At 40.4% G+C, this 20,159-nt stretch overlaps 1 protein-coding gene across 2 annotated transcripts in view; it reads right to left on the bottom strand.

Moving 5' to 3' along the window:
* The window catches only part of LOC119563264 (lachesin), a 52,829-nt gene that overhangs the window by 689 nt on the left and 31,981 nt on the right, over positions 1-20,159 (bottom strand). For both annotated transcript variants that reach the window (XM_037876579.1, XM_037876580.1), the window contains exons 3-11: positions 2,058-2,484; positions 1,859-1,977; positions 1,635-1,735; positions 1,465-1,571; positions 1,228-1,401; positions 1,032-1,160; positions 450-648; positions 195-343; positions 28-87 (exon numbers count right to left, since the gene is read on the bottom strand). In XM_037876579.1, coding sequence (XP_037732507.1) covers positions 28-87; positions 195-343; positions 450-648; positions 1,032-1,160; positions 1,228-1,401; positions 1,465-1,571; positions 1,635-1,735; positions 1,859-1,977; positions 2,058-2,145 — 1,126 coding nt within the window. In that variant the 5' untranslated portion in view covers positions 2,146-2,484. The remainder of the gene's footprint in view (positions 1-27; positions 88-194; positions 344-449; positions 649-1,031; positions 1,161-1,227; positions 1,402-1,464; positions 1,572-1,634; positions 1,736-1,858; positions 1,978-2,057; positions 2,485-20,159) is intronic.

The following is a 20,159-nucleotide window of genomic DNA, read 5'->3' on the forward strand; positions in this document are numbered from 1 at the left end:
AAATCAGGAGATGTTCTCAAAACTCACCTCCGATGTAATTCAGATGATCATCGTTGCTGGCCGAGGCGCCCGGATGAAGCTTGATTTCTGCAACACAAAACCACATGCCCCGGGAAGAAAAAACAACATGGACAAACAAAACAAATTAAAGCCAGTGAACGAGAGATGGCGGAGCAGAGATTGCGTATACGCACCGTATAACCGCAATGTGCCCTCGGCACGGCCCAGCGAGTTTGTGCTGACGCAGTGATAGGTGCCCACATCGGAGGGCGAGAAGGAACGCACCACCAGCAGCATGACGCCCCGATAGCCATCGCGCCGCTCCGTTATCCCGTACTTGGGCCTGCATTGGATATGGGTCCAGTATGAAAAAGCAAGTAAAGGAATGGAATGGTTTCGAGATGGATATGTATCACTGATGTCTGGCGTACGGAATTCCCCGAACTTACCCGTCGAGCAGCATTTCGGGGCCCGGCGAGCCGGACTCGAGGCTGGCCGTGGAGACGCTGGCGAATCCGTTGGACGTCCGTGCCCCCTTCAGCCAGTAGGAGACTGGCGATGGGGAGGCCTCCACCTGGCATTCCAGCTGCACATCGGATCCCAGGGGCGTGCCCAGCAGTTGGCTGGGGGCCCTCACCATGGGAGCAACTGCGGAGTGGAATCGTTGGTGAGTCGAGTGAGTGAGTGAGTGTTCGGAATTCATTGATTTCGCAGGAAAGCACAAATAAATACATTTATTATTCTTATTTTCATGGAATTGTGCAATTGTCCAGCACACTGACTCTTAAATTGATTATTCTTATTGGTGAAATTTGAACTGTTAAACTTCAGATTTCGTAATTTTCAGAAAGGAATACCTTGAATATTGTATTGTTACAAATATATTTATAATAATTCAGAAAAGGCATTTTCGTTTCTTATGCAACAATTTCTTGAAGCCTGTTTGACCAAGCCAGATTTTATGAACAAATGTAGATCCCGGCTCTTTTGAAAAAATGTTCTATTCATAAATTATATATTTTATTACTCACATTGCACACTCAGCGAGACTCGTTTGCTGACAGCAGGTGGAACATCGTTTGAGGCTATGCATAAGTAGGCGCCCATCTGACGCCTTTCCAGACGAAGTAGCCTAAGTGAGGATCCATTGTAGGATTCCACTGTACAGCAATAGTTAAAAAAAATATATATATAGTATTTATAGATGTGGTATTTGGGCGAAATCACCCTTCATGAGCTCTCGACTGCCTGGTTTGCGAATGAGAATCATTTCGCCGTCTTCCCTGCGCCAGATGACTCTCGGCTGCGGATTCCCCGTGGCTTTGCAGGTGAGCGTGGCATCCTCGCCCTCCTGAACGGCCAGATCGGCGGATGACTCTTCATTGATGATATCTGGTGGAACTAAAATAACAGAGGTATATTAAGCTTAAATGACATACTAGAAATAAGGTTTACAGTGCATACCCTGCACATCGATGCAGCCCACTTGTTTCTTCATGGGACTCGTGTTTATTTGGCACATATAGCAACCTCTATCACTTTCACGCAGTTTGCTGATCTTTAGTTTCCAGCTAAAAGGGGGGAATATTGATATAATCCATAAAATCTTCATAAAATACTGTTTTTTAACTTACGTGTGCATATCTTGGTGCATCACGCTGATTCTCGCATTGTGGGTGACCACTCTACCTTGTAGAGCCAGTACCGTCTGATCGGAGGCTCTCAGCCAGCCAACCTGAATAAAGGAAATGACATTATATATGGTTTTATATTACCTTCATTTTTTAAAGCTTTAAAAACACCCTAGTTAAAAAGGGGTTGCCTGAATCTTTTTCCTGTCAAAATTCCCAAGGCTCACCTTATTCTTGCCCAGATTGCGCACCGAGCAGGCCAAGATGGCCTCGCGTCCTGCCGGATATGTGACATTGTTGATGAACCCGATGAACTCCGGATCGGGATCCAGCTGGGAATTGGTCTCTGCGAAAGGAATGGCCAACGGATATGTAGTGAATGCAGCCCCCGCTCGCAATTAAGGCCCCCTCCTGCCGCCCACTTACCGTGATGCTGGTTCTGGGTCGAGCCACTGCCGCATTTTGTGGCCATTATCAGGATGACAAACAGCGTCGATTGCAGCAGTTTCTCCATTTTGTTGTTGATGCTGTTGTTGCTGGTGGAGTTGTTAGTGCTGTTGTTGCTGCTGTTGCGGTTCTTTTATTTGCTGCAGCAGCTGTTTCTCCTGGCACTCTTTGTTTTCCTATTATTTTATGGGTATTTTAGTTGCTATTTTTTTTTTCGATTTTTTTTTGTATATTTCTGTGGGGGTCTCGTGGCAATTTCTATTTTCTATTTGCATTTGAATTTGAATGCGAATTCCTATTTCAATTCCGATTCCGATTGCGAATTCTATTTACCGCGTGTTTGTGCCAATTGGGCTTTGATTTTCAGCTGGCTCGCCTCGCGTCCCACTGCCACGCCCATTGACATCTGCAAGTAAACAAGAAATGCGAGCAAAACATCAGAATCTGAATCGGAATCACAATCCCCATCCGAAGCGGAATCATCGGTTTAAATTTATATCGCGATAAAGCGGAAAAAAAGGAGAAGAATCGAGCACAAAAGGCTGTTCAATTTGAGTGCACTAAAAGGGGGGGGGAGGGGGTTGGTCTGCAACGGGGGGAGGGGTTGGGGTGGTTATGTTGGCCAAAAGGGAGGTGGGTTTGATGCTATGATGGGCGCAGCGCTAACTTGATTATCAAGCGTTGCAACAAATTTGACGTTGCCTGCTTTTAGGGGCATCCAATATGGCTGCCGGGCAAGCTCAATCTCACCAACACAGCTTTGTAATGCACTAAGAAAAACAGATATGAAATTTAAGGAATAACATGGGCGAGATTAAATAGATTTTTTATAAAGGGAAAAGTTTAAAAACGTAATTTTTATTTTAAATGCTCAATTGATAGCTGATTATTATAAATATTTAGGTTAAAAATTTATTCAATGCATTTTTTATCGTCTATAAATTAGAATAATCATATTGGTTATATTTTCTTTAAACAATTTATGCAATCTATGGTTCACGATATTTATACAACTTAAGTTTTGAATAAAAAATTTTAGATTACCTAACTTAGATGACTCCAAATGTTAATCGATGAGTGTATGACTGCACTCAAAAGTACTTTTTTTCTGTGCACCACCCCCTTTTGGCCACCAATTCCGGATCTCTGGCTCAGCCTCGACACAAAGTAAAAGGCAAATGCAATTTTCAACACAAACAAAAATTTATGGCTCGGCAGCAGCCTTCGTCCATCCAGCAGTCAGGATGCTGCAGGATGCAGAAGTTGCAATAAAAGAAGGCCCCGCGATTTTGGAAAGGGCGTGAAAAAGCGGTTAAAAAGGTGAAAGGTGCAAAATATGAATGTAAATATTAAAAAAGTTTCGAGGCGCACAAACTAACGAGGTGTTCGCTCATTTGCCACGGCGTTGGGCACCCGCCACAAACTCAGATCTTTCCACGCCCCCTTTTAAAGTTGGTGTGGGTTTTCAACGCCCACCTGGCGCATCGGCATGCGCTGTAATTTAATTCCAGTGTGAAATTGAGCGCTCTCCTAATAGTGAATTTGCACTAAACCAGTTAGCAAGTCGCCGGGGCGATGTCTTGCCAACTTCTGACGAGGTGTCAATGCGATGCCCCGGGAACAGGGAACTGTTAGCCGGGAAAACCGAGCGATGGGAGCCAGCAGTTCCGGGTTCCGCCTCCGCACTCCCAACTCCTCACCAACCCAACTCCCAACTCCCTGGGAGTTCTGGTTTGGTGACGGTGACATTCAAAAGGCGGAAATGTGATTTACTTATTAAATTAGAGTTTCAGAATGTTGCTGGGAGGGAAGTTTACTTGGCGTGGGATGCACTCGAGCTTGCAACGGAGATGCAAAACTTCGCCAGGGGGGGGGAAACCTCTTCTGAGTGTCGTTAGGGGAGCAAAGTGTGGGGAATCAATCTTCTTTCCTGCTAAGTGGATTAACTTACGGTTATTAATTTTAATTGTTTTCCCAGCCCATTGTATGAATGGCATTGTGTTGGAATCACAGCTACTCGTTTTGGGTGGGCATTTGTGTGTATATACAGTGGTCGGCATAAGTATTTTGACAAAATAAAAGTTAAGTATACTCATAACTTGAATTTACTTCTTGTAAACTATAGGCATCAATGGAAAGGTAATTTCAATGCCGTTTGAATGATACAATACATTTCTTTACCCATTCAGTACTTATTGAAAAGGACGAATTTGTGTAAATCAACTTTGAAATTAAAAAAAAAAACTTTTTTCCTCGTCTTGAAAACTTAAATTTTTTGATGCAAAAAGTTTCTTCAAACAAAAATAATAGTAACTGCAAAAAGAATTTTTCAAATATCATTTTGCTTATATTTTTTATGATTTTTTGAAGGTGACAATGTCGGAAAAAATTTGTATGAAAAAGACAAAAATATGGCTCAAATGCCTGTTTTTAAGCATTTTCAAAAATTCATAAAAAATATAAGAAAAATGATTTTTGAAAAATTCTTTTTGCAGTTACTATTGTTTTTGTTTGAAGAAACTTTTTGCATCAAAAAATTTAAGTTTTCAAGACGAGGAAAAAAGTTTTTTTTAAAAATTTCAAAGTTGATTTACACAAATTCGTCCTTTTCAATAAGTACTGAATGGGTAAAGAAATGTATTGTATCATTCAAACGGCATTGAAATTACCTTTCCATTGATGCCTATAGTTTACAAGAAGTAAATTCAAGTTATGAGTATACTTAACATTTATTTTGTCAAAATACTTATGCCGACCACTGTAATTCCATATTTTTTGACCTTATCCGCACTTGTTATCTAAATTAAATTTATACATGTACATTGTACACAGCCGGATTCAAATCTTGTTTTATTAACTTCCTTTTCTGCTTAATTTCATTTTATATAAATAATAGCACATGTCAGCGTTTCCATTTGCATCTGAACACTTCCTTTTTAGTTTTTGTTTTGTTTAAAGTCAAATAAATGTTCAAAAAGGATTATAATAAAATTAATTAATTTGCATTCAAATGCATGTATGAACTCATATTAATTTGACTGTACTATGTGCATATCAGAAATGTTTCAATAAATAATACGGGGAATTTATTTTCCTCAAATTTGAATGTAAGCATCAACTTATATACTTATAAAAATTGATTCTTGTTGGTTTGAAAATTTTCGCAATTCAACATGTCAGATATTTATAAATTATAAAATACCAAGCTATTAAGAATGGGACCCAAGCTTATAAGCTCCTTAGGTTTTAAACTTTTATTTCATAGTTGCTTTTGAATTCATATGTTATTCATGTACATTGTACATATGCACCCATAAAAGACATTCTTCCATAATCTTTTACCTACATATATTAATTATTTGTTTAAAAGGAAAGATTTATTTCTTTGATACTCACACTTTGGAATGTGCTGCATTTGCTTCACAGTTAATTAGAGGTGTTCAAAGAAACCTCTTCCGATTGAATGGCTTCTTTTGCGAATACCTCAAACTCCCCATCATATACAGTGGTCGGCATAAGTATTTTGACAAAATAAAAGTTAAGTATACTCATAACTTGAATTTACTTCTTGTAAACTATAGGCATCAATGGAAAGGTAATTTCAATGCCGTTTGAATGATACAATACATTTCTTTACCCATTCAGTACTTATTGAAAAGGACGAATTTGTGTAAATCAACTTTGAAATTTAAAAAAAAAACTTTTTTCCTCGTCTTGAAAACTTAAATTTTTTGATGCAAAAAGTTTCTTCAAACAAAAATAATAGTAACTGCAAAAAGAATTTTTCAAATATCATTTTGCTTATATTTTTTATGATTTTTTGAAAATGCTTAAAAACAGGCATTTGAGCCATATTTTTGTCTTTTTCATACAAATTTTTTCCGACATTGTCACCTTCAAAAAATCATAAAAAATATAAGCAAAATGATATTTGAAAAATTCTTTTTGCAGTTACTATTATTTTTGTTTGAAGAAACTTTTTGCATCAAAAAATTTAAGTTTTCAAGACGAGGAAAAAAGTTTTTTTTTTAAATTTCAAAGTTGATTTACACAAATTCGTCCTTTTCAATAAGTACTGAATGGGTAAAGAAATGTATTGTATCATTCAAACGGCATTGAAATTACCTTTCCATTGATGCCTATAGTTTACAAGAAGTAAATTCAAGTTATGAGTATACTTAACTTTTATTTTGTCAAAATACTTATGCCGACCACTGTATGTATTTACCTTGATTCATGCCAAATTCCCAGTTAATCTTCGGGCCTTATTTCAAGTGATTTCTGCTGCTTTTGGCCAAAAAGCCCTCACGCCTTTTTTCCCGCCCATTCCGCTGATTGCCCGCCCTGCAGACAACATTTGCATTAGCACTCAAAAGACGGAATATTTAAGAGCGTCCCACAGTGCGAAAATAAATAAATTTGCTGTGTAAACAGAAGCTGGCGCCAAAGAGAGCAAGTTGGAAAAACTGAGCAGGGCAAAGAAGAATGAATGGGCTAGAAAAAACATGACAAAAAGCTGCGCCCATCAAATGAAAAGAAGAAACTGCAAATCAGCGCAGTTGCAGCAAAGGTAAACTTCTGGCCAAAGGGAAAGGGGTTTTCCGCGAGGGGGGGAGGGGGGGGGGGGCGAAGGGGGCGGAAAAGCGTGTAAGTGGGCGGGGCGAAGAAAGAGAAACTCGACAAGTGGCAGCGCGAGGTCGGCGGAGCAAGTGAAAGGAGCAAAAGGCGACAGCAAAGCGAACTAACACAGCGGAAAAGCCTTTTGAAGTTCCTCTGCTAACAACAACAACTAAAACAGCAGCAGCGTGAATAACAAAAACAAGAGCCATTACAACAACAACAGAAGCAACGCCAAAGGATGCTTAGTTTAGGAAAACTCGAAGGACCCAATACTCTACTTCCTAAATATATAGTATACATGTTTTAAGGAGTCAAAGGTTTTAACAACACTTTGTTTTCCAAATTTAAAAATAAATTTTCTTTATATTTGCTAACCAATTCCTTTACTTTTTGTGCAGATTACTATAATACAATTTTTTTGTTAATCATATATCATATTTATTTTATTATATTTTCCTTAAAATCTAAATTAAACTTTTGGCATATCAATTTATTCAAATAGGTTATGAATCTTAGTGGTTTATTTTCAAAGGCTTAACAAATTTATTTAATAAAACACTATTGAAAGGCCCAAGCCATTTGCTTCATATAAATAAATATTTATAATTGGCTTCATAATTTCATATGACAAAAAAATTTGAAAATTGCGTTTAAATTAAGGTGTCATAACCACGAGTTTGTTAAGCTTGCCGTTGCCAATAATTGTTTGCCCATAAAAATATTAAAATAAAGCAAATATTATGTGTGTGTGTTTCTAAATTAGGTTGCAATTTTTTTGAGCGACCACAAGCTAAAAACAAAGAAGACTAACCTTAATAAAAATATAAAAAATTAAATAAATTAAAGTTGTTAGCTTTGGGTAATGATGCCAAAATGCAGGCCAAATTAAGAGGACCTTGTGTCGAACAAATGTCAGTGCAACAAGAACAACAGCAAACACTTGAACTGGAGAGCGATGACGACGTCAGCAACGCGTCGCAAAAGCAGTGGAAAAGCGGAAAAGCCGGGGGAAATTGTGGGGGAAAGGACAGCGGGCTGGGTGAACTACGAGCCGGGTCAGTCGTGCAGGCAAATGGCAGAATGTTCGGCAAAGCAATTTGACTTAAAAATGCTTAGCACTTGCATATCCTGGCAATAGAGCCAGCTCAGCTAAATAAGGACAACAAAAGGAGCAGCGGGAGAGACAGCGGCGGCGACAAGGACAACGACGGCAACGGCGACGGCGACTGCGATTCCGACAAGGACAAATAAAATAAGGAGCGGGCGTAGAGCCTTAAAGGATCACGAGCTGTGAGTGCGCTTAAGCTCATTTATTTAAATTAAAACAAACACTGCAGGCGCAAAAGGCAGCGCAGGACACTCAAGTGGTGGAGGATGGAGGGGGGTCTTTTGGGGAGGATTTAGGGGCTAAGCCGCCAAAGCTTCGCCTCAGTGCATACATTGTGCATATCCTGCGCCCTTTTTTGACTCCCCGTGTATGTGTGTGTGTGTTGGCCTGCAGGGCGTATGAGTATCTGTGTGTGTTGGCTGCACAACTTTGGCAACATTTCCGATTGCCTGCACCAGGTCGCTGGCAAAATATTTTGTGCCATTTGTCCTTTTTGTCATTTGTCCGGTGGCACAAACAGGGCAAATTGTTTGCAATAATGCGAGTGGCAGGTGGAGTGCGGCACTCTCCATTCAGGATTCTCCACTCTGCCACGCTGCAGGTGCGACTGCCAGGTGCGAGTGCCAGGTGAGCCTGGTTCGCGTGGCGGGGGGCCCAATGAATTTCACTCGCATTTGTAAGTGCCATCGAATAACAATAACAACGCGAGCCCCCGGCACAAAAAACAAGAACAATGGCTGCGAATTGGCCTTACACGCCAGCCGGTTTACCCAGTTTACCTCACCTCTGTATTGCATTGGCACGCTCACAGAGATTATAATTAACAGGTGCAAAAAAGCGGCGGAGCAATACCGTAAAGCAGCCAATTGTGACGAAATTTAATATAAAACCCATTTAATTCTGTTAAGGCAACAATAAGGCAATAAATCCTGGCTATAAGGTATTACAGAAGCATAAAGAACTATTATTGGGCTAGGTATATTGTTTACATATCAGCCACATTCGAATTTCAGGATACACATATTTTTGAATAATTTACCAAAAATCCAAGGGCTGTTTGAATCTTTTTAAAAAGTACATGTATGTATATTATGTATAACATAACTTAATGTTTGAGAAAATATATTTTAAGTACCCAAAATTTTGTTTTATTATAAAGCAAAGCTAGGTTTTTTACTGTGTTCATTTTAGACACCATTATAAGACACATAACTCTTATAAAGAAACAAATCTGAGGGATTTGTTTTAAAAAGAACACTGCATTCTTTTAGACACCTTTATGAGAGATTTCGAAACCCTTATTATTATAAATTTTAGACAAATTTATAAGATACAAATGAGTAAGTATGAGTCAATATACTTTGAATCCGGGAGACCCATCGACTTGTTCCAGACCCTTAGTAACCTAATTTCATTGCATACTTTTAGAAACCTTTGTAAGTGATTACAAAACCTTGTGATTTACGTGTTAATCAGTGTTATTTGTAACTCATTTAATTAGAGATTAAAATGTACGTAAGCCACTGCATATTTGCAAACGCTGTAATACATTTGATAAGCACTTGCGTAATTAATCCTCCTTGAGGTGACATTAAAGCGTGAAATCCCCTCGTTTTGGCAAACAGCATGCAATCAAATTACAATTAGCATTCCGGGCGCACTCATTTGGCCGCAAACAAACATCTATTATGCACTTTCGAGCCATTTGTATTGGCCACTGCTGCAGCAACAGCAACAAAGATGACAAAATGCAATAATTTGTGCTGCAAAGTTGAAGCGGAAAATCGCAAAATGAAAATGTTAATTGATTCTGTTTTTACGCCACCTCCCCACTTTTTTTTTGTTTTGTTTTTTTTTGCACCATGCAGTTGCTGTTGTTTCTTTTCAGCTTTTTATATTTGTTGTAGTTGGCTGAAAAGTTTTGTCAATGGGATTTTTTATTGCAGTCGGTAAAAGTTTTTATGTGCCACCATTAGTAGCCAATTATTGGCGACTTCTAAGGGGATTTCGGGGGCGAAACGATAGGGCATTGCAAATTTATATTCCATGTCAGCGGCTTTCGAATGCAGCTGGGCAAAAAAAAAAATGAAAAAAAAACTGGGAGACGAAGCGGGAATGACCGATAATGAGCATCTAATAACTCAATTTGGGCCAAGTCAAGGATAAGTGGGGTGGCTTGGGCACTCAGAAATGGGGGTTTTGGCTAAGAGGGCGCGACACTAATTAAAACCACTGCAAATGGAAAATGGCTGCAGTTGTCGGCGCTTCTTTTAGCTTAATTAAACATTGCCGCTTGACTTTTAATTGATTGTGAACAAACTGAAAAGCTTGCAGCAGACAAATAAACAATTTAACTAAATGCGCCGCAAAGTAGGCAACAGCGGGTTTTCATGGCCTGCGAGGGGATGCGATGGTGGGGGTTGGATGGCTATAATGGGTGGCCCTCTAAGCCAGAAGGACTACCGACTGCCAACTGCCAAGTGGCAGGCAAAATGGAAATGATGCCTGCCTCGGCCGGCTGCCTGCTGCCTGCTGCCTTCAGCCAGCAGTGTAAATGTAAACACAGCTCAGCAACAAAAGCCAGCAAGGCGTCAGAGCAGGAACAATGCGTAAGTCGAATGAATGGGGCACGGCACCCCCTGGAATCCTCTTCCCAGGACATCATTCCCACCAACCCCCCCCCCCCACCGGAATGAATGAACAAATGCTGATGGCTTAGGCTGCTCCGACTTGGCCTCGTCTCTCGGCTGCCTCTGTTTCTGTTTTGAGTGAGTGAATGAGTGCTGGGGACAATTGCGATAATTGCCGTTGTCTCACACCTACATACATAGCTGGAAAATCTGGCTTAAAATGGGGGTAAGGAAAGGAGTGGCGGTGGAAATGTGTGGCTGCAGAGTCGTGAAATGATGACAAGAAAAAGCTTTTCCGCCGGCAGTTTGCCCGGCTGCCCCCTCGCCCTAGGCAACCCTATTTATTCAACAATTTTCTACAATTTTATTGTTTACATTTATGTTGAAACTCACACATGAGTAGCATGTACCCCATCTTTGGGGCCAAAAGTTTTTCTTGGCCTGGTCTTTCGTTATTTCCAACTCTAAACTCGGGGTTTTGCCAGCTCATGTTCGCTCTTTTCCCCTTTTTCATTTTGGTGCTGGATTTTTTTTTTGACTTCTTTTTTCGCGCACAATTTGCATGCGAATTTGCCGCTGTCTGCTGGAACGCCCCCCATTTTCCCGGGCCCCCATTTTCCGTCTTGGCTGCGCGTGCCTTTTCCTTTTTCCCGCACGACTGCAGGCTGCTGCTGCTGCTGCTGCTGCCACTTGGCCCCTCCTTTTGGCCATCTTCCCGGGCTCTTACCACTCATCCTCCCATCTGTTTGCACGTTTTTTTTGTTGCCTTACTCGCTCTCCCTCCTTGTTCATTTTTTATGCCCCGTTAACAACTTTTGCTCGGTTTACTTTTCCCGTGTCGGGCGGCGGCAGCGACGTCTTTGAAAGTTTAATTGTTGTTGCATGTCTTTTTGCGACGCCTCCCTCGTCCCTGTCCTGCTCCCTCCGCCCATGTCCTGCTGCTCCTGCTCCTCCAGCTGCTCTTCCTGCTGCCCCCTCAACTCGCTTCGTTGTGTAAATTGTACGCCGCACGTTTTTACGCCTGCAGCGGCTCAGGAATGGAGAAGAAGATGAGCGGAGCAGCGGAGCAGGAGGGTAAGTGTCCCAGGCCAGGACCAAATGAAGGACCCGGGGAAGAGACGCTGACAAGACGGGGTCTCCGCTGTCTTACCCATATGCATAGCTGTCTGTCTCATTTGAAACAGCGGTGGACATGGCAATAGTTCTCAAGGGAAGAAAGCCAATGGTTTTTAAAATATAAAAATTAAAATATGAGTGGAATCTGATTAAAAATCATTATTTTGATTGTTTACATTAAATGCTAAAAATTAAAACTGCACACTCAAAAATATTTTCGATCTGAATATACAAAATGCACAGTTAATGGCGATTTTTTTCTTAAAATAAAAATAAAGACTCCTATAGAAAATTTCGTGTACAAAAGTAAAGTTACTAAAAGAAAAGAACTTTTTCAAAAAATTAAAAAAATTCATAGGTTTTAAAACTAAAACCAATACTTATACCTACGACCAACAGAAGGTATGACTATTAGGGACAAAGTTCAACTCCATAAAATTGACCTTAAGATATTAAACAATTAAGTTCGTAAATGTAAGGATGAACTGTATTATAATAACTATTTAATCAAAAATGGAACTGATTTCAATGATATAGAAGAAAGCATTCCCTTTAACATTATTTTAAGCAGTACCAGCTTTAAATTTGTCAACTAGAGGAAACGAATTTGCCTGGCTGCGTTATTTTCGTGACAGCCACTGTGTGATTGTGAGTGCTCGGGTGTCCTGGGGTCTTCCTGCTCGTCGGAAGTGTGAAACTGAAATTGAGCAACTAAAGGACTAAAAGGCTGTTGCCTACTTCCTGTCGCTGCTGCGTTCATTGCCAACGTCTGTTACTGTTAAATGTGTGTGCGTGCGGGCATGTGTGTGCGGTTGAGTACGATTGTGTGGGTGTGGGTGTGGGGCTGTGCGTGCCTTCGACTTTATTTGGTTTACGTAGCGCTTGGCATTTATTTGCCCACAGTGAGACACTCGCAGCCAAACTGGGAAAACTTCGTTACCCCAAGAAGGGAAAAAAAAGGAATCATGGAAAAAACTCGCGTGTATATACATATATATTTGGGGAATTGCTTGGGGGGAGTTTTGTAAAACGCACTGGGTTCGACGATAACTCCATTGAACTGGGCACAAGTGTTGCTTTTTTTTTTAACCATTTCCCCCTGATTTTACTCCTTGTTTTTTGCATGTGTCCAGAGTTGGTAGCTCGAAGCTGAAAAACGGAAGCGGAAGCGATAAGATAACACACATACGTACATGCATATGATTTTTACACGCTCGTTCTGGTTGGAAGGTTTCCCTTGGTTTTGTTTTCCCTTTTTTCCCGGGCACTTTTTCCCGACTGCCCGTCTGTTTGCTCTCTGCTGTGTGTTATCTCTTATCTAATAGTCGTGATTGCTCAATCATTTGACAAATTTGATTGTAATTGAAAAGCTGAGCTACGGGATTGACACGACGGACAGGTTACGAATGGCAAATGGCGAAATTTAATTTTGACTTTGAGGAAGTGATTTTTGAATGGCGTTTTACGTCTCTTTTTCATTGGCTTGTAATGGACTGACTGCAGTAAACTGTAGAAAAGTTCGAGTTTTAAAAGAGACACGGAATTTATTCATTCAAAATATATTTATACTATAATATTATTTGAATGTTCATAAAAATATTCATATCTTTACTTTTCATTTTAATGTTGAATGTAGAACCTAAGCAGTGCTGCTGGAGTACCAAAATTCAACTTTAAGTTCTCCCAGCTAAAACCTCTCGGGGATCGTATGTATAATTGGCTGTGCTACGGAGCCAAGGCTGAACGTCTTTAGAAAAATTTCTAGAATTCCGGAAGAAGCGGAAGGGGGCGCATAATCGACGCTGCTAGCCGCATTTGTTGCCATAATTGCTGTTGGCTTAATTTCAACAGGCAACTTCCGTGACGGCAACTGGAATTGCTTCTTCGTCTGCTCCGGCAGCTCCTTCTGCTGCTGCAACTGCTCCTGTTGCAACTCCTTCGCCGGCGACAATGACAACATGGAAATCCATTTGAGTCCACAATCTTGCCATGTTGCACCGCACACATGCACAAGTGTGAGTGTGTGTTGGCATTGGTACACTTGAAGAAATTCATAAAGCTTTTTTAAAGCTGATCTTAAGGAATTAAAGCCATAAATTTAAATTTTGACCAACTAATTTTATTTATTTTAAAAAGTCTGCAGTTTAACATTTTAAGAATTGATATTTTATTCTCAGCATCAACTTAAAAAAATCAATATAATTCTAATAAATAAGTTAGTCAAAATTTAAGTTTATGGCTTTAATTACTCATCATAAAGTTCGGATGACTTGACCTTTGAACTTTGGCAAAATTTAAATGTTTTTTAAAGAACGTTTTCAATCTGATGAAAAATGTATTGTTAAGTTGATCAAATATTTATCATTCAAAATAGCCATTCAGCCATAAAAGAAAGGTCTTCTTAAATTTCTCCACCGTTTTCTTGGCCAGAATAGCGAATCATTTTGCAGATTGCTTGCACTCTGGCTTTGAAATCCCAAAGGTCCTTTTTCGGAGTGCATGTGCTGTTGCTCATTTGGTTTTGGCTTTCTATCCGTCTGCAACTCGCTTTTCCTAGAGACCACCCCCCCCCATTTCTCCCGGTCGCTTTGTTATTTTTATTGCAGTGGCTCTCGCATCGCCTCCTTGTCGCTTTCCTTTTGCTGTTTGCTTGGCTCCTGAGCTTCTTTGCCTGTATTGGTTAGTGAGCTCCAGTGTGTGTGTGTGTGTGAGTGTGTGTGTGTGTGCGTGGCAGTGTGTCCTGTGTCTTGGAATCGTTTGTCCGGCACCTAGTCCCTTCTGGCGTCTGCTCATCAACGCCACATTTGTGTGCTCCTGCTCCTGCTCCTGCTCCTGTTCGTGTTCCTTTTCCTGGTCCTGCCGCTGAGCCTTTCTCTGCATCCTGGAGCTGCTTTCACTCCTTTCACCGCTTTCTCCACATGCGAGGAGGAGCCATGTCCTTCCGTGTGTGTCCGTTTCAACTGCGCATTTGTCTGGTCGCTTGAGCAGCCTTTCAGCTGTGATCAACCCCCCTTTCACCGCCCACTCTGGATTTTCCATTTTCCCACTACCCCCTCCCCAACCCCCTTGCGGCTGTCTCTGTTTGCATAAATGACTGCGCCTGTGTATTTGGCATGACTCTTGAATTAATTTTGCAACATTTTAAATTGAGCGCAATTAATTGCAAAAATGTTTTATTTTTCCACTTGCACTCGTTTTTCACCATGCATACATATGCAATTGCATGCATACACGGGACCCATGTGCCTGTGTGTGTGTGTGTGTTTGGGTTTGCTGTGCATTTGGTTGCCATTTTATTTTTTGTATTCGCTCGCCAGCAAGTGCGAACACGCGCATTCAAGCATATGCACGTCGCCAGCGCGCTTTCTATACAGGCACACCAACACACACACTCACACACACACTGGCTCAGTCGTATATGTATGCATTTACCCACACACCCAGGCTCTCAAGCCCATCTATATGAAACGTTTTTGTTGCTCGCCCATCGTTTGGACGTGCTGCCTCTTTTGCCACTCATTTCATAGTTGCCATTTCTTTTTTGCACCCATTATTCGCCGGCTTAAGGGGTATATGCAGCTGGTCAAAGTGAATCTGTTAAGTCAATCCATTAGAATAATGTGATTTTAATTATTGGATAACATCATAGGGGATACATTCTGAGTTCCATAAAAGTTTCAACAGGTTTCGTGTCTCTTGAAGTTCAAAAGTATTAGAAATCTGAAAGTAACTGATAGTGGTTTTCCAAACTCTCTGTCATGAATAAAACATACTTTTCTTATTTAAGTTATAAATAACTCTTTAACTCTGGTCAAAGTGAATCTGTTAAGTCAATCCATTAGAATAATGTGATTTTAATTATTGGATAACATCATAGGGGATATATTCTGAGTTCCATAAAAGTTTCAACAGGTTTCGTGTCTTATGAAGATCAAAGGTTTTAGAGATCTGAAAGTAACTGATAGTGGTTTTCCAAACTCTCTGTCATGAATAAAAGATACTTTTCTTATTTAAGTTATAAGCAATTCTTTAGTTTGGTCATAGTTAATGACTTAAGTTATTATTTAAAATAAACAAAAAGCCAAACATTCACTAGGGTAAGCTGTGTGGTGTAAATAAACAAATTCCTTCAGTATGTAAGCTGCAGCAACAGTGCGTATGAGTGATATATTTTAAAAGCATCTCGCAGGCATTCAAGCCATTTGGTGTTTAACTTTTTTCTTTTCGAATGAATTATGCATTTGCAGTCGAGGCAACTTAAAATGACCATCAATTTGGAGCGCAACTGAGGTCCGCTTTAATGTAAATATGTCAGCAACAAACCGATCTGAAAATATGTATTTTTTACCCATTTTTTGATGATGATATTTAAAACCTAGTTAAGTGGGGTACTCAATACAATTGTATTAAGGCTATCATGCTTTTTCGAGCTACATTATAAAATGATATGGTATTTCGAAAGAGAACACGTTTCAGTTATAAGCCGAGGGAAAAGGAGACCCGTCTAAATACCAGGTATTTAAAATTCGAAAATTCCCCCTGTCTATTGTTGCTTTTTTTCCCCGGCTGTCATCCCGCTGCTGTTTCACCCAATTTTCTTCGCTCGTTCGCTTTTTGTGAGTGTGTATGTGCGTGTTTTTTCGTTGGCGTATTTTATGCATTGCTTTTATCGCGTTTTCTAGGCCCACACACAGATACACACAAACACATTGAGGCCGCGGGCGTCGCATAACACGCATCGCCTAAAAGTATGCAGCGTGCATTGAAAGGCTTTTACATGGCACTCCACTCTCTTTTTTCGAGCCCCCCTGCCACCCAGCTTTCTCCGCTTTCTCTGCTTTCTGTTTCATTTTGGCCATTGTCCTTCGCCGCTGTTGCTGTTAATTTTTCGGCGCTGCTGTTGCATTTTTGTCAGCTTCACTTACATCCGCGTCGCTCTGCATCACGCTCGTTTTTTTGTGAGTGTATACATGTCTGGCTGGGATATGTCGCTTATTTATATCCAATTGTTCATTTGTCTTTGGTTTATGCTACGCATACGTCATTTTTGGCCATATTTTATGGTCCCACATATACATCAGAGTGATTGCGAGAGTGCTGCTGCACCACAATGTGAAATATTTTTCCTTATATTTATGTTTATTATTTGCATTGTTCTCCTTTTATGTTTCACCACTCCAATTTACAAAACTCAGGATACAGACTATGCAGGATTTGTCAGACGCCCCAGGAAAGTGATCAATGAATGGTGAAAGATATGCGTGTGCTTTTCGCCCTGGCACAAATAATAATAATCATAAATTATGAATTTACCGATCAGGAAATCGGACTTATGAAAACAATTTTTATGGCCTCTGCTGTGAAAGGGAAACTTTCAGTCGAGATAATTTATCTATGTAAATATTGCATTTTATATCTTCTGCTGTGTGTCGCTGTGAGAAGTTTAAATGGAATATTCGTTTCACTCACAATATTGATTGTCTCGTTTTTGTTTATTCCGATGCAAATTTAACGAGAATTTTTTAGTATTCAATGAACTGGCAGTGAAGTATTTCAGAAATTTGTGAAACGTGCTTAAATCACAGAGGCAAATATTTCATTTGGTTGTTTTTTAGTTAAATCTGATTTAAAGATTGGTCAGAAATGATTTGTTTTTTCTTTAATAACAATAATAATATAAATGGGGCAGAACACGATTCATACCATTTCTGTAAAGCTCAGAAACTTGAGAACTTGAAATCGTCAAAATTCTTCGCCACTTAAGACTTTGATAGATTGAAGTTTCGGTTCCTGTTCGTAAAATTTCCGTTCCCCAGAAAAGAACCGAAACTTGTCCACAAATCGCACTCAAATCAGTCTGGAGTAGTGCTCGATGATGTCCTGGCTGCCAAAGGATATCCGCTTAAACTTTTGCCGCAATTGAACTGAGAATTCGCAATGTGAATTCGCTAGAATGTGTACGTATATATATGTAGCTATGTGATTTGTATGGCATTTGTGTGTGTGTGTGCCTGTGTGAGCGCTCAGTATTTCATGAGAAGAAAGCGATTTTTCTTATTTATTTCTTTATTTTTCCTGCAAATTGTATCAGAATTTTTTCATCGTTTTCTTGCCTGCAATTGGTTTTCCCCTCATTCCTTTTGTGTTGCCACTTTTCTGGTTTTGTTGTTGCTCATTGCTCAAATGTATTTTGCATTTTTTATGGAACTTGCAATGCCAATACAACAACAGCAAAAATTTGTCTGTGTGTTAGAGTGAGAGTGGGAAAAAGATGGTGGAAAAGAGGAAAAGTTTTATTTCACTCTCGTTTGGCTGTCACATTTTCTTATTGTAGTTGATAAACTTGCCATTCGTGCTCGGGCCATGTCCAAGTGTCTATGACTGTTTATGGCCCAGTCTGTCAGTCCTGCCACCAGTATCCTGCGACCCCTGAATATCCTTGTGAATGTGTGTGTGTGTGTTGGCCATCCTGTCAGTCAGTGTGTGTGAATGTTTTGGTTGGTTTTTTATTATTCAGTAAATCAAATCAGTTGCCTAACAACTCAATCCAAACACTTGCAGCACGCGCCATGGACAAGGACATGGACATGGACCACCCACCGGACCCCTCTTGTATCCGCCCCCCAATCTCATCTTTTTCATCTTCCTCATCTGTCTGCTGTGTGTCCTGGAGACTCCGTCTTGCTGTTATTTTTACAGTTAAGTCAATATGCAGCCGTCAAAAACAACACTTGATACTTTTGTGAGTTGCTGCTCTGCCACTGCTGCAGACTTTGGCCATATCCTTTGGCCCCCTGACTCCTACACCCCCCCTCTTGTACCATCCCCTCGTATCTGTCATCTGGCCATTGTGAGTTTTCCCTTCGAAAGTTTTGCACAAAAATAAACAACCTACACACGACGAGCAGGAGAAGTTGGCAATGAAGCTGCGCTACAAATTTATGGTCATATCAACAACAGAAACACACAGATACACCATACACCCACACTCACCCAGAGATACGGCTTACACACAGACATGCACAGTTACAATTGGTTTGTTTCACTGTTAACAATGCATACATATGCATGAGCTGAGGGCGACCATAAGCGACTTACGTGCATAAGCCGTAGCAAAAAGCTTGAGCTATCATCCTAACAAGCGAGCGGGCTGCAGTCCGTCATTCTGTCAGTCTGTCAATCTAGCAATCAACCAGTCGGTCAGTCCATCATCGCAAACGTACACACACACACACATAGGAACTAAATTCCTTCCAAAACCCTGCAAAACACCCAAATCAGTCAGCAGGTGGGCGGAAATGCGGAAAATAGAAGGACCAGAGCTGCAGGACTCGGATTCCAAATCGTGTGAAAGCGGATTGTTATCAATTCAGATGTCGATTCGCCTTCATGCAGCGACGGTATAATCTGGACAGGTCTAATGGCCCAGATGCGATAGTCCCCCAGATATCCCACCTGCATATAGGGACCTGGAGTTCTACTGATACCCTCTAAACACTTTCGATAATTTGGCAGTTACTTAAAGTTGATTATTAGCTTTTACTCTTGAATAATATCTTATTTCCTAATATTATATTGTCAGCAGCTGATAAATTCTTTATTTTGAATAATCCATGCAACACCAATTCTAGTATTAAGTATTCTATGCATCACATGATAAATTATTATAGCCAACTTATTTAAGTTTTCTCAACCACTAGAAAAGGTAATTCAATTACCTGTAATCTTTTCATCCCTCGATTTCAGACTCCGCAGTAATCCCTTGACTAATAAGCAGAAAGTCTAATAAATACGTAAATACATTTTAAATGTATATTTACACATACGTAACTTTTAAATCGGCTTAGGCCTACAAATAAATTCTATAATCTTCTTATAAACTCTTGACCCCCATTTACTTTTGATCAATTTAATTTTCCCATTCCCCAATTGGAAAAGTAAACTTGGCAAAGACATTTTCGAATCATTCATCATTCGGAATCATTTTCGGCCATCAATGTTTGATCGTTTCAATCGCTTTAAGGACCATTTTCATAATCCAAACACACCGACGCCTCCGCACACGTCGAAGGAAACTTATTTTGGGGAAATCTCATAGACACGTATGGCCCCGAGTGGTGTGCCGTTGGCCATTACCAATTCGCAGGGAACCTTTTTTTACGATTTACGTGCCGCATCCCCTGGGATCCGTAGAACAGGCTACAGGACCATTGTGGCAGGTCCTTCGCCACCCACATCCGCCCACTCACCCACTCACATGCTCCTCGGCAGCACATAGACACTTCCACCTGGCACTCTGGTCATCCACACGGTTCGGGCTTTTAATATTTCTCATATTTTTATGACGCTTACTGCGAAGTGGAGTGGTGCGGATTGGGTGGCTTCGGGGGCTTCGGGGGCTCGAGGGTCATCATATTTTGCGAGATTTTTATTATTTTTTCTGTGCCTTGCTCTGGCAACTTTTGCCACTGAAATTAACAAGTCTCCAACACCCACAGATATTCACACGTGCACATTGCGATGTGTGTGTGTGTGCTTTTGACAAACATTTGGTGTTTGTTCATTTGTAATTTGGCTGTCGTTGTCGGCATTTGCATTCACATTCGC

This window comes from Drosophila subpulchrella, chromosome 3R, assembly GCF_014743375.2.
Source record: "Drosophila subpulchrella strain 33 F10 #4 breed RU33 chromosome 3R, RU_Dsub_v1.1 Primary Assembly, whole genome shotgun sequence".
NCBI lineage: Eukaryota > Metazoa > Arthropoda > Insecta > Diptera > Drosophilidae > Drosophila > Drosophila subpulchrella.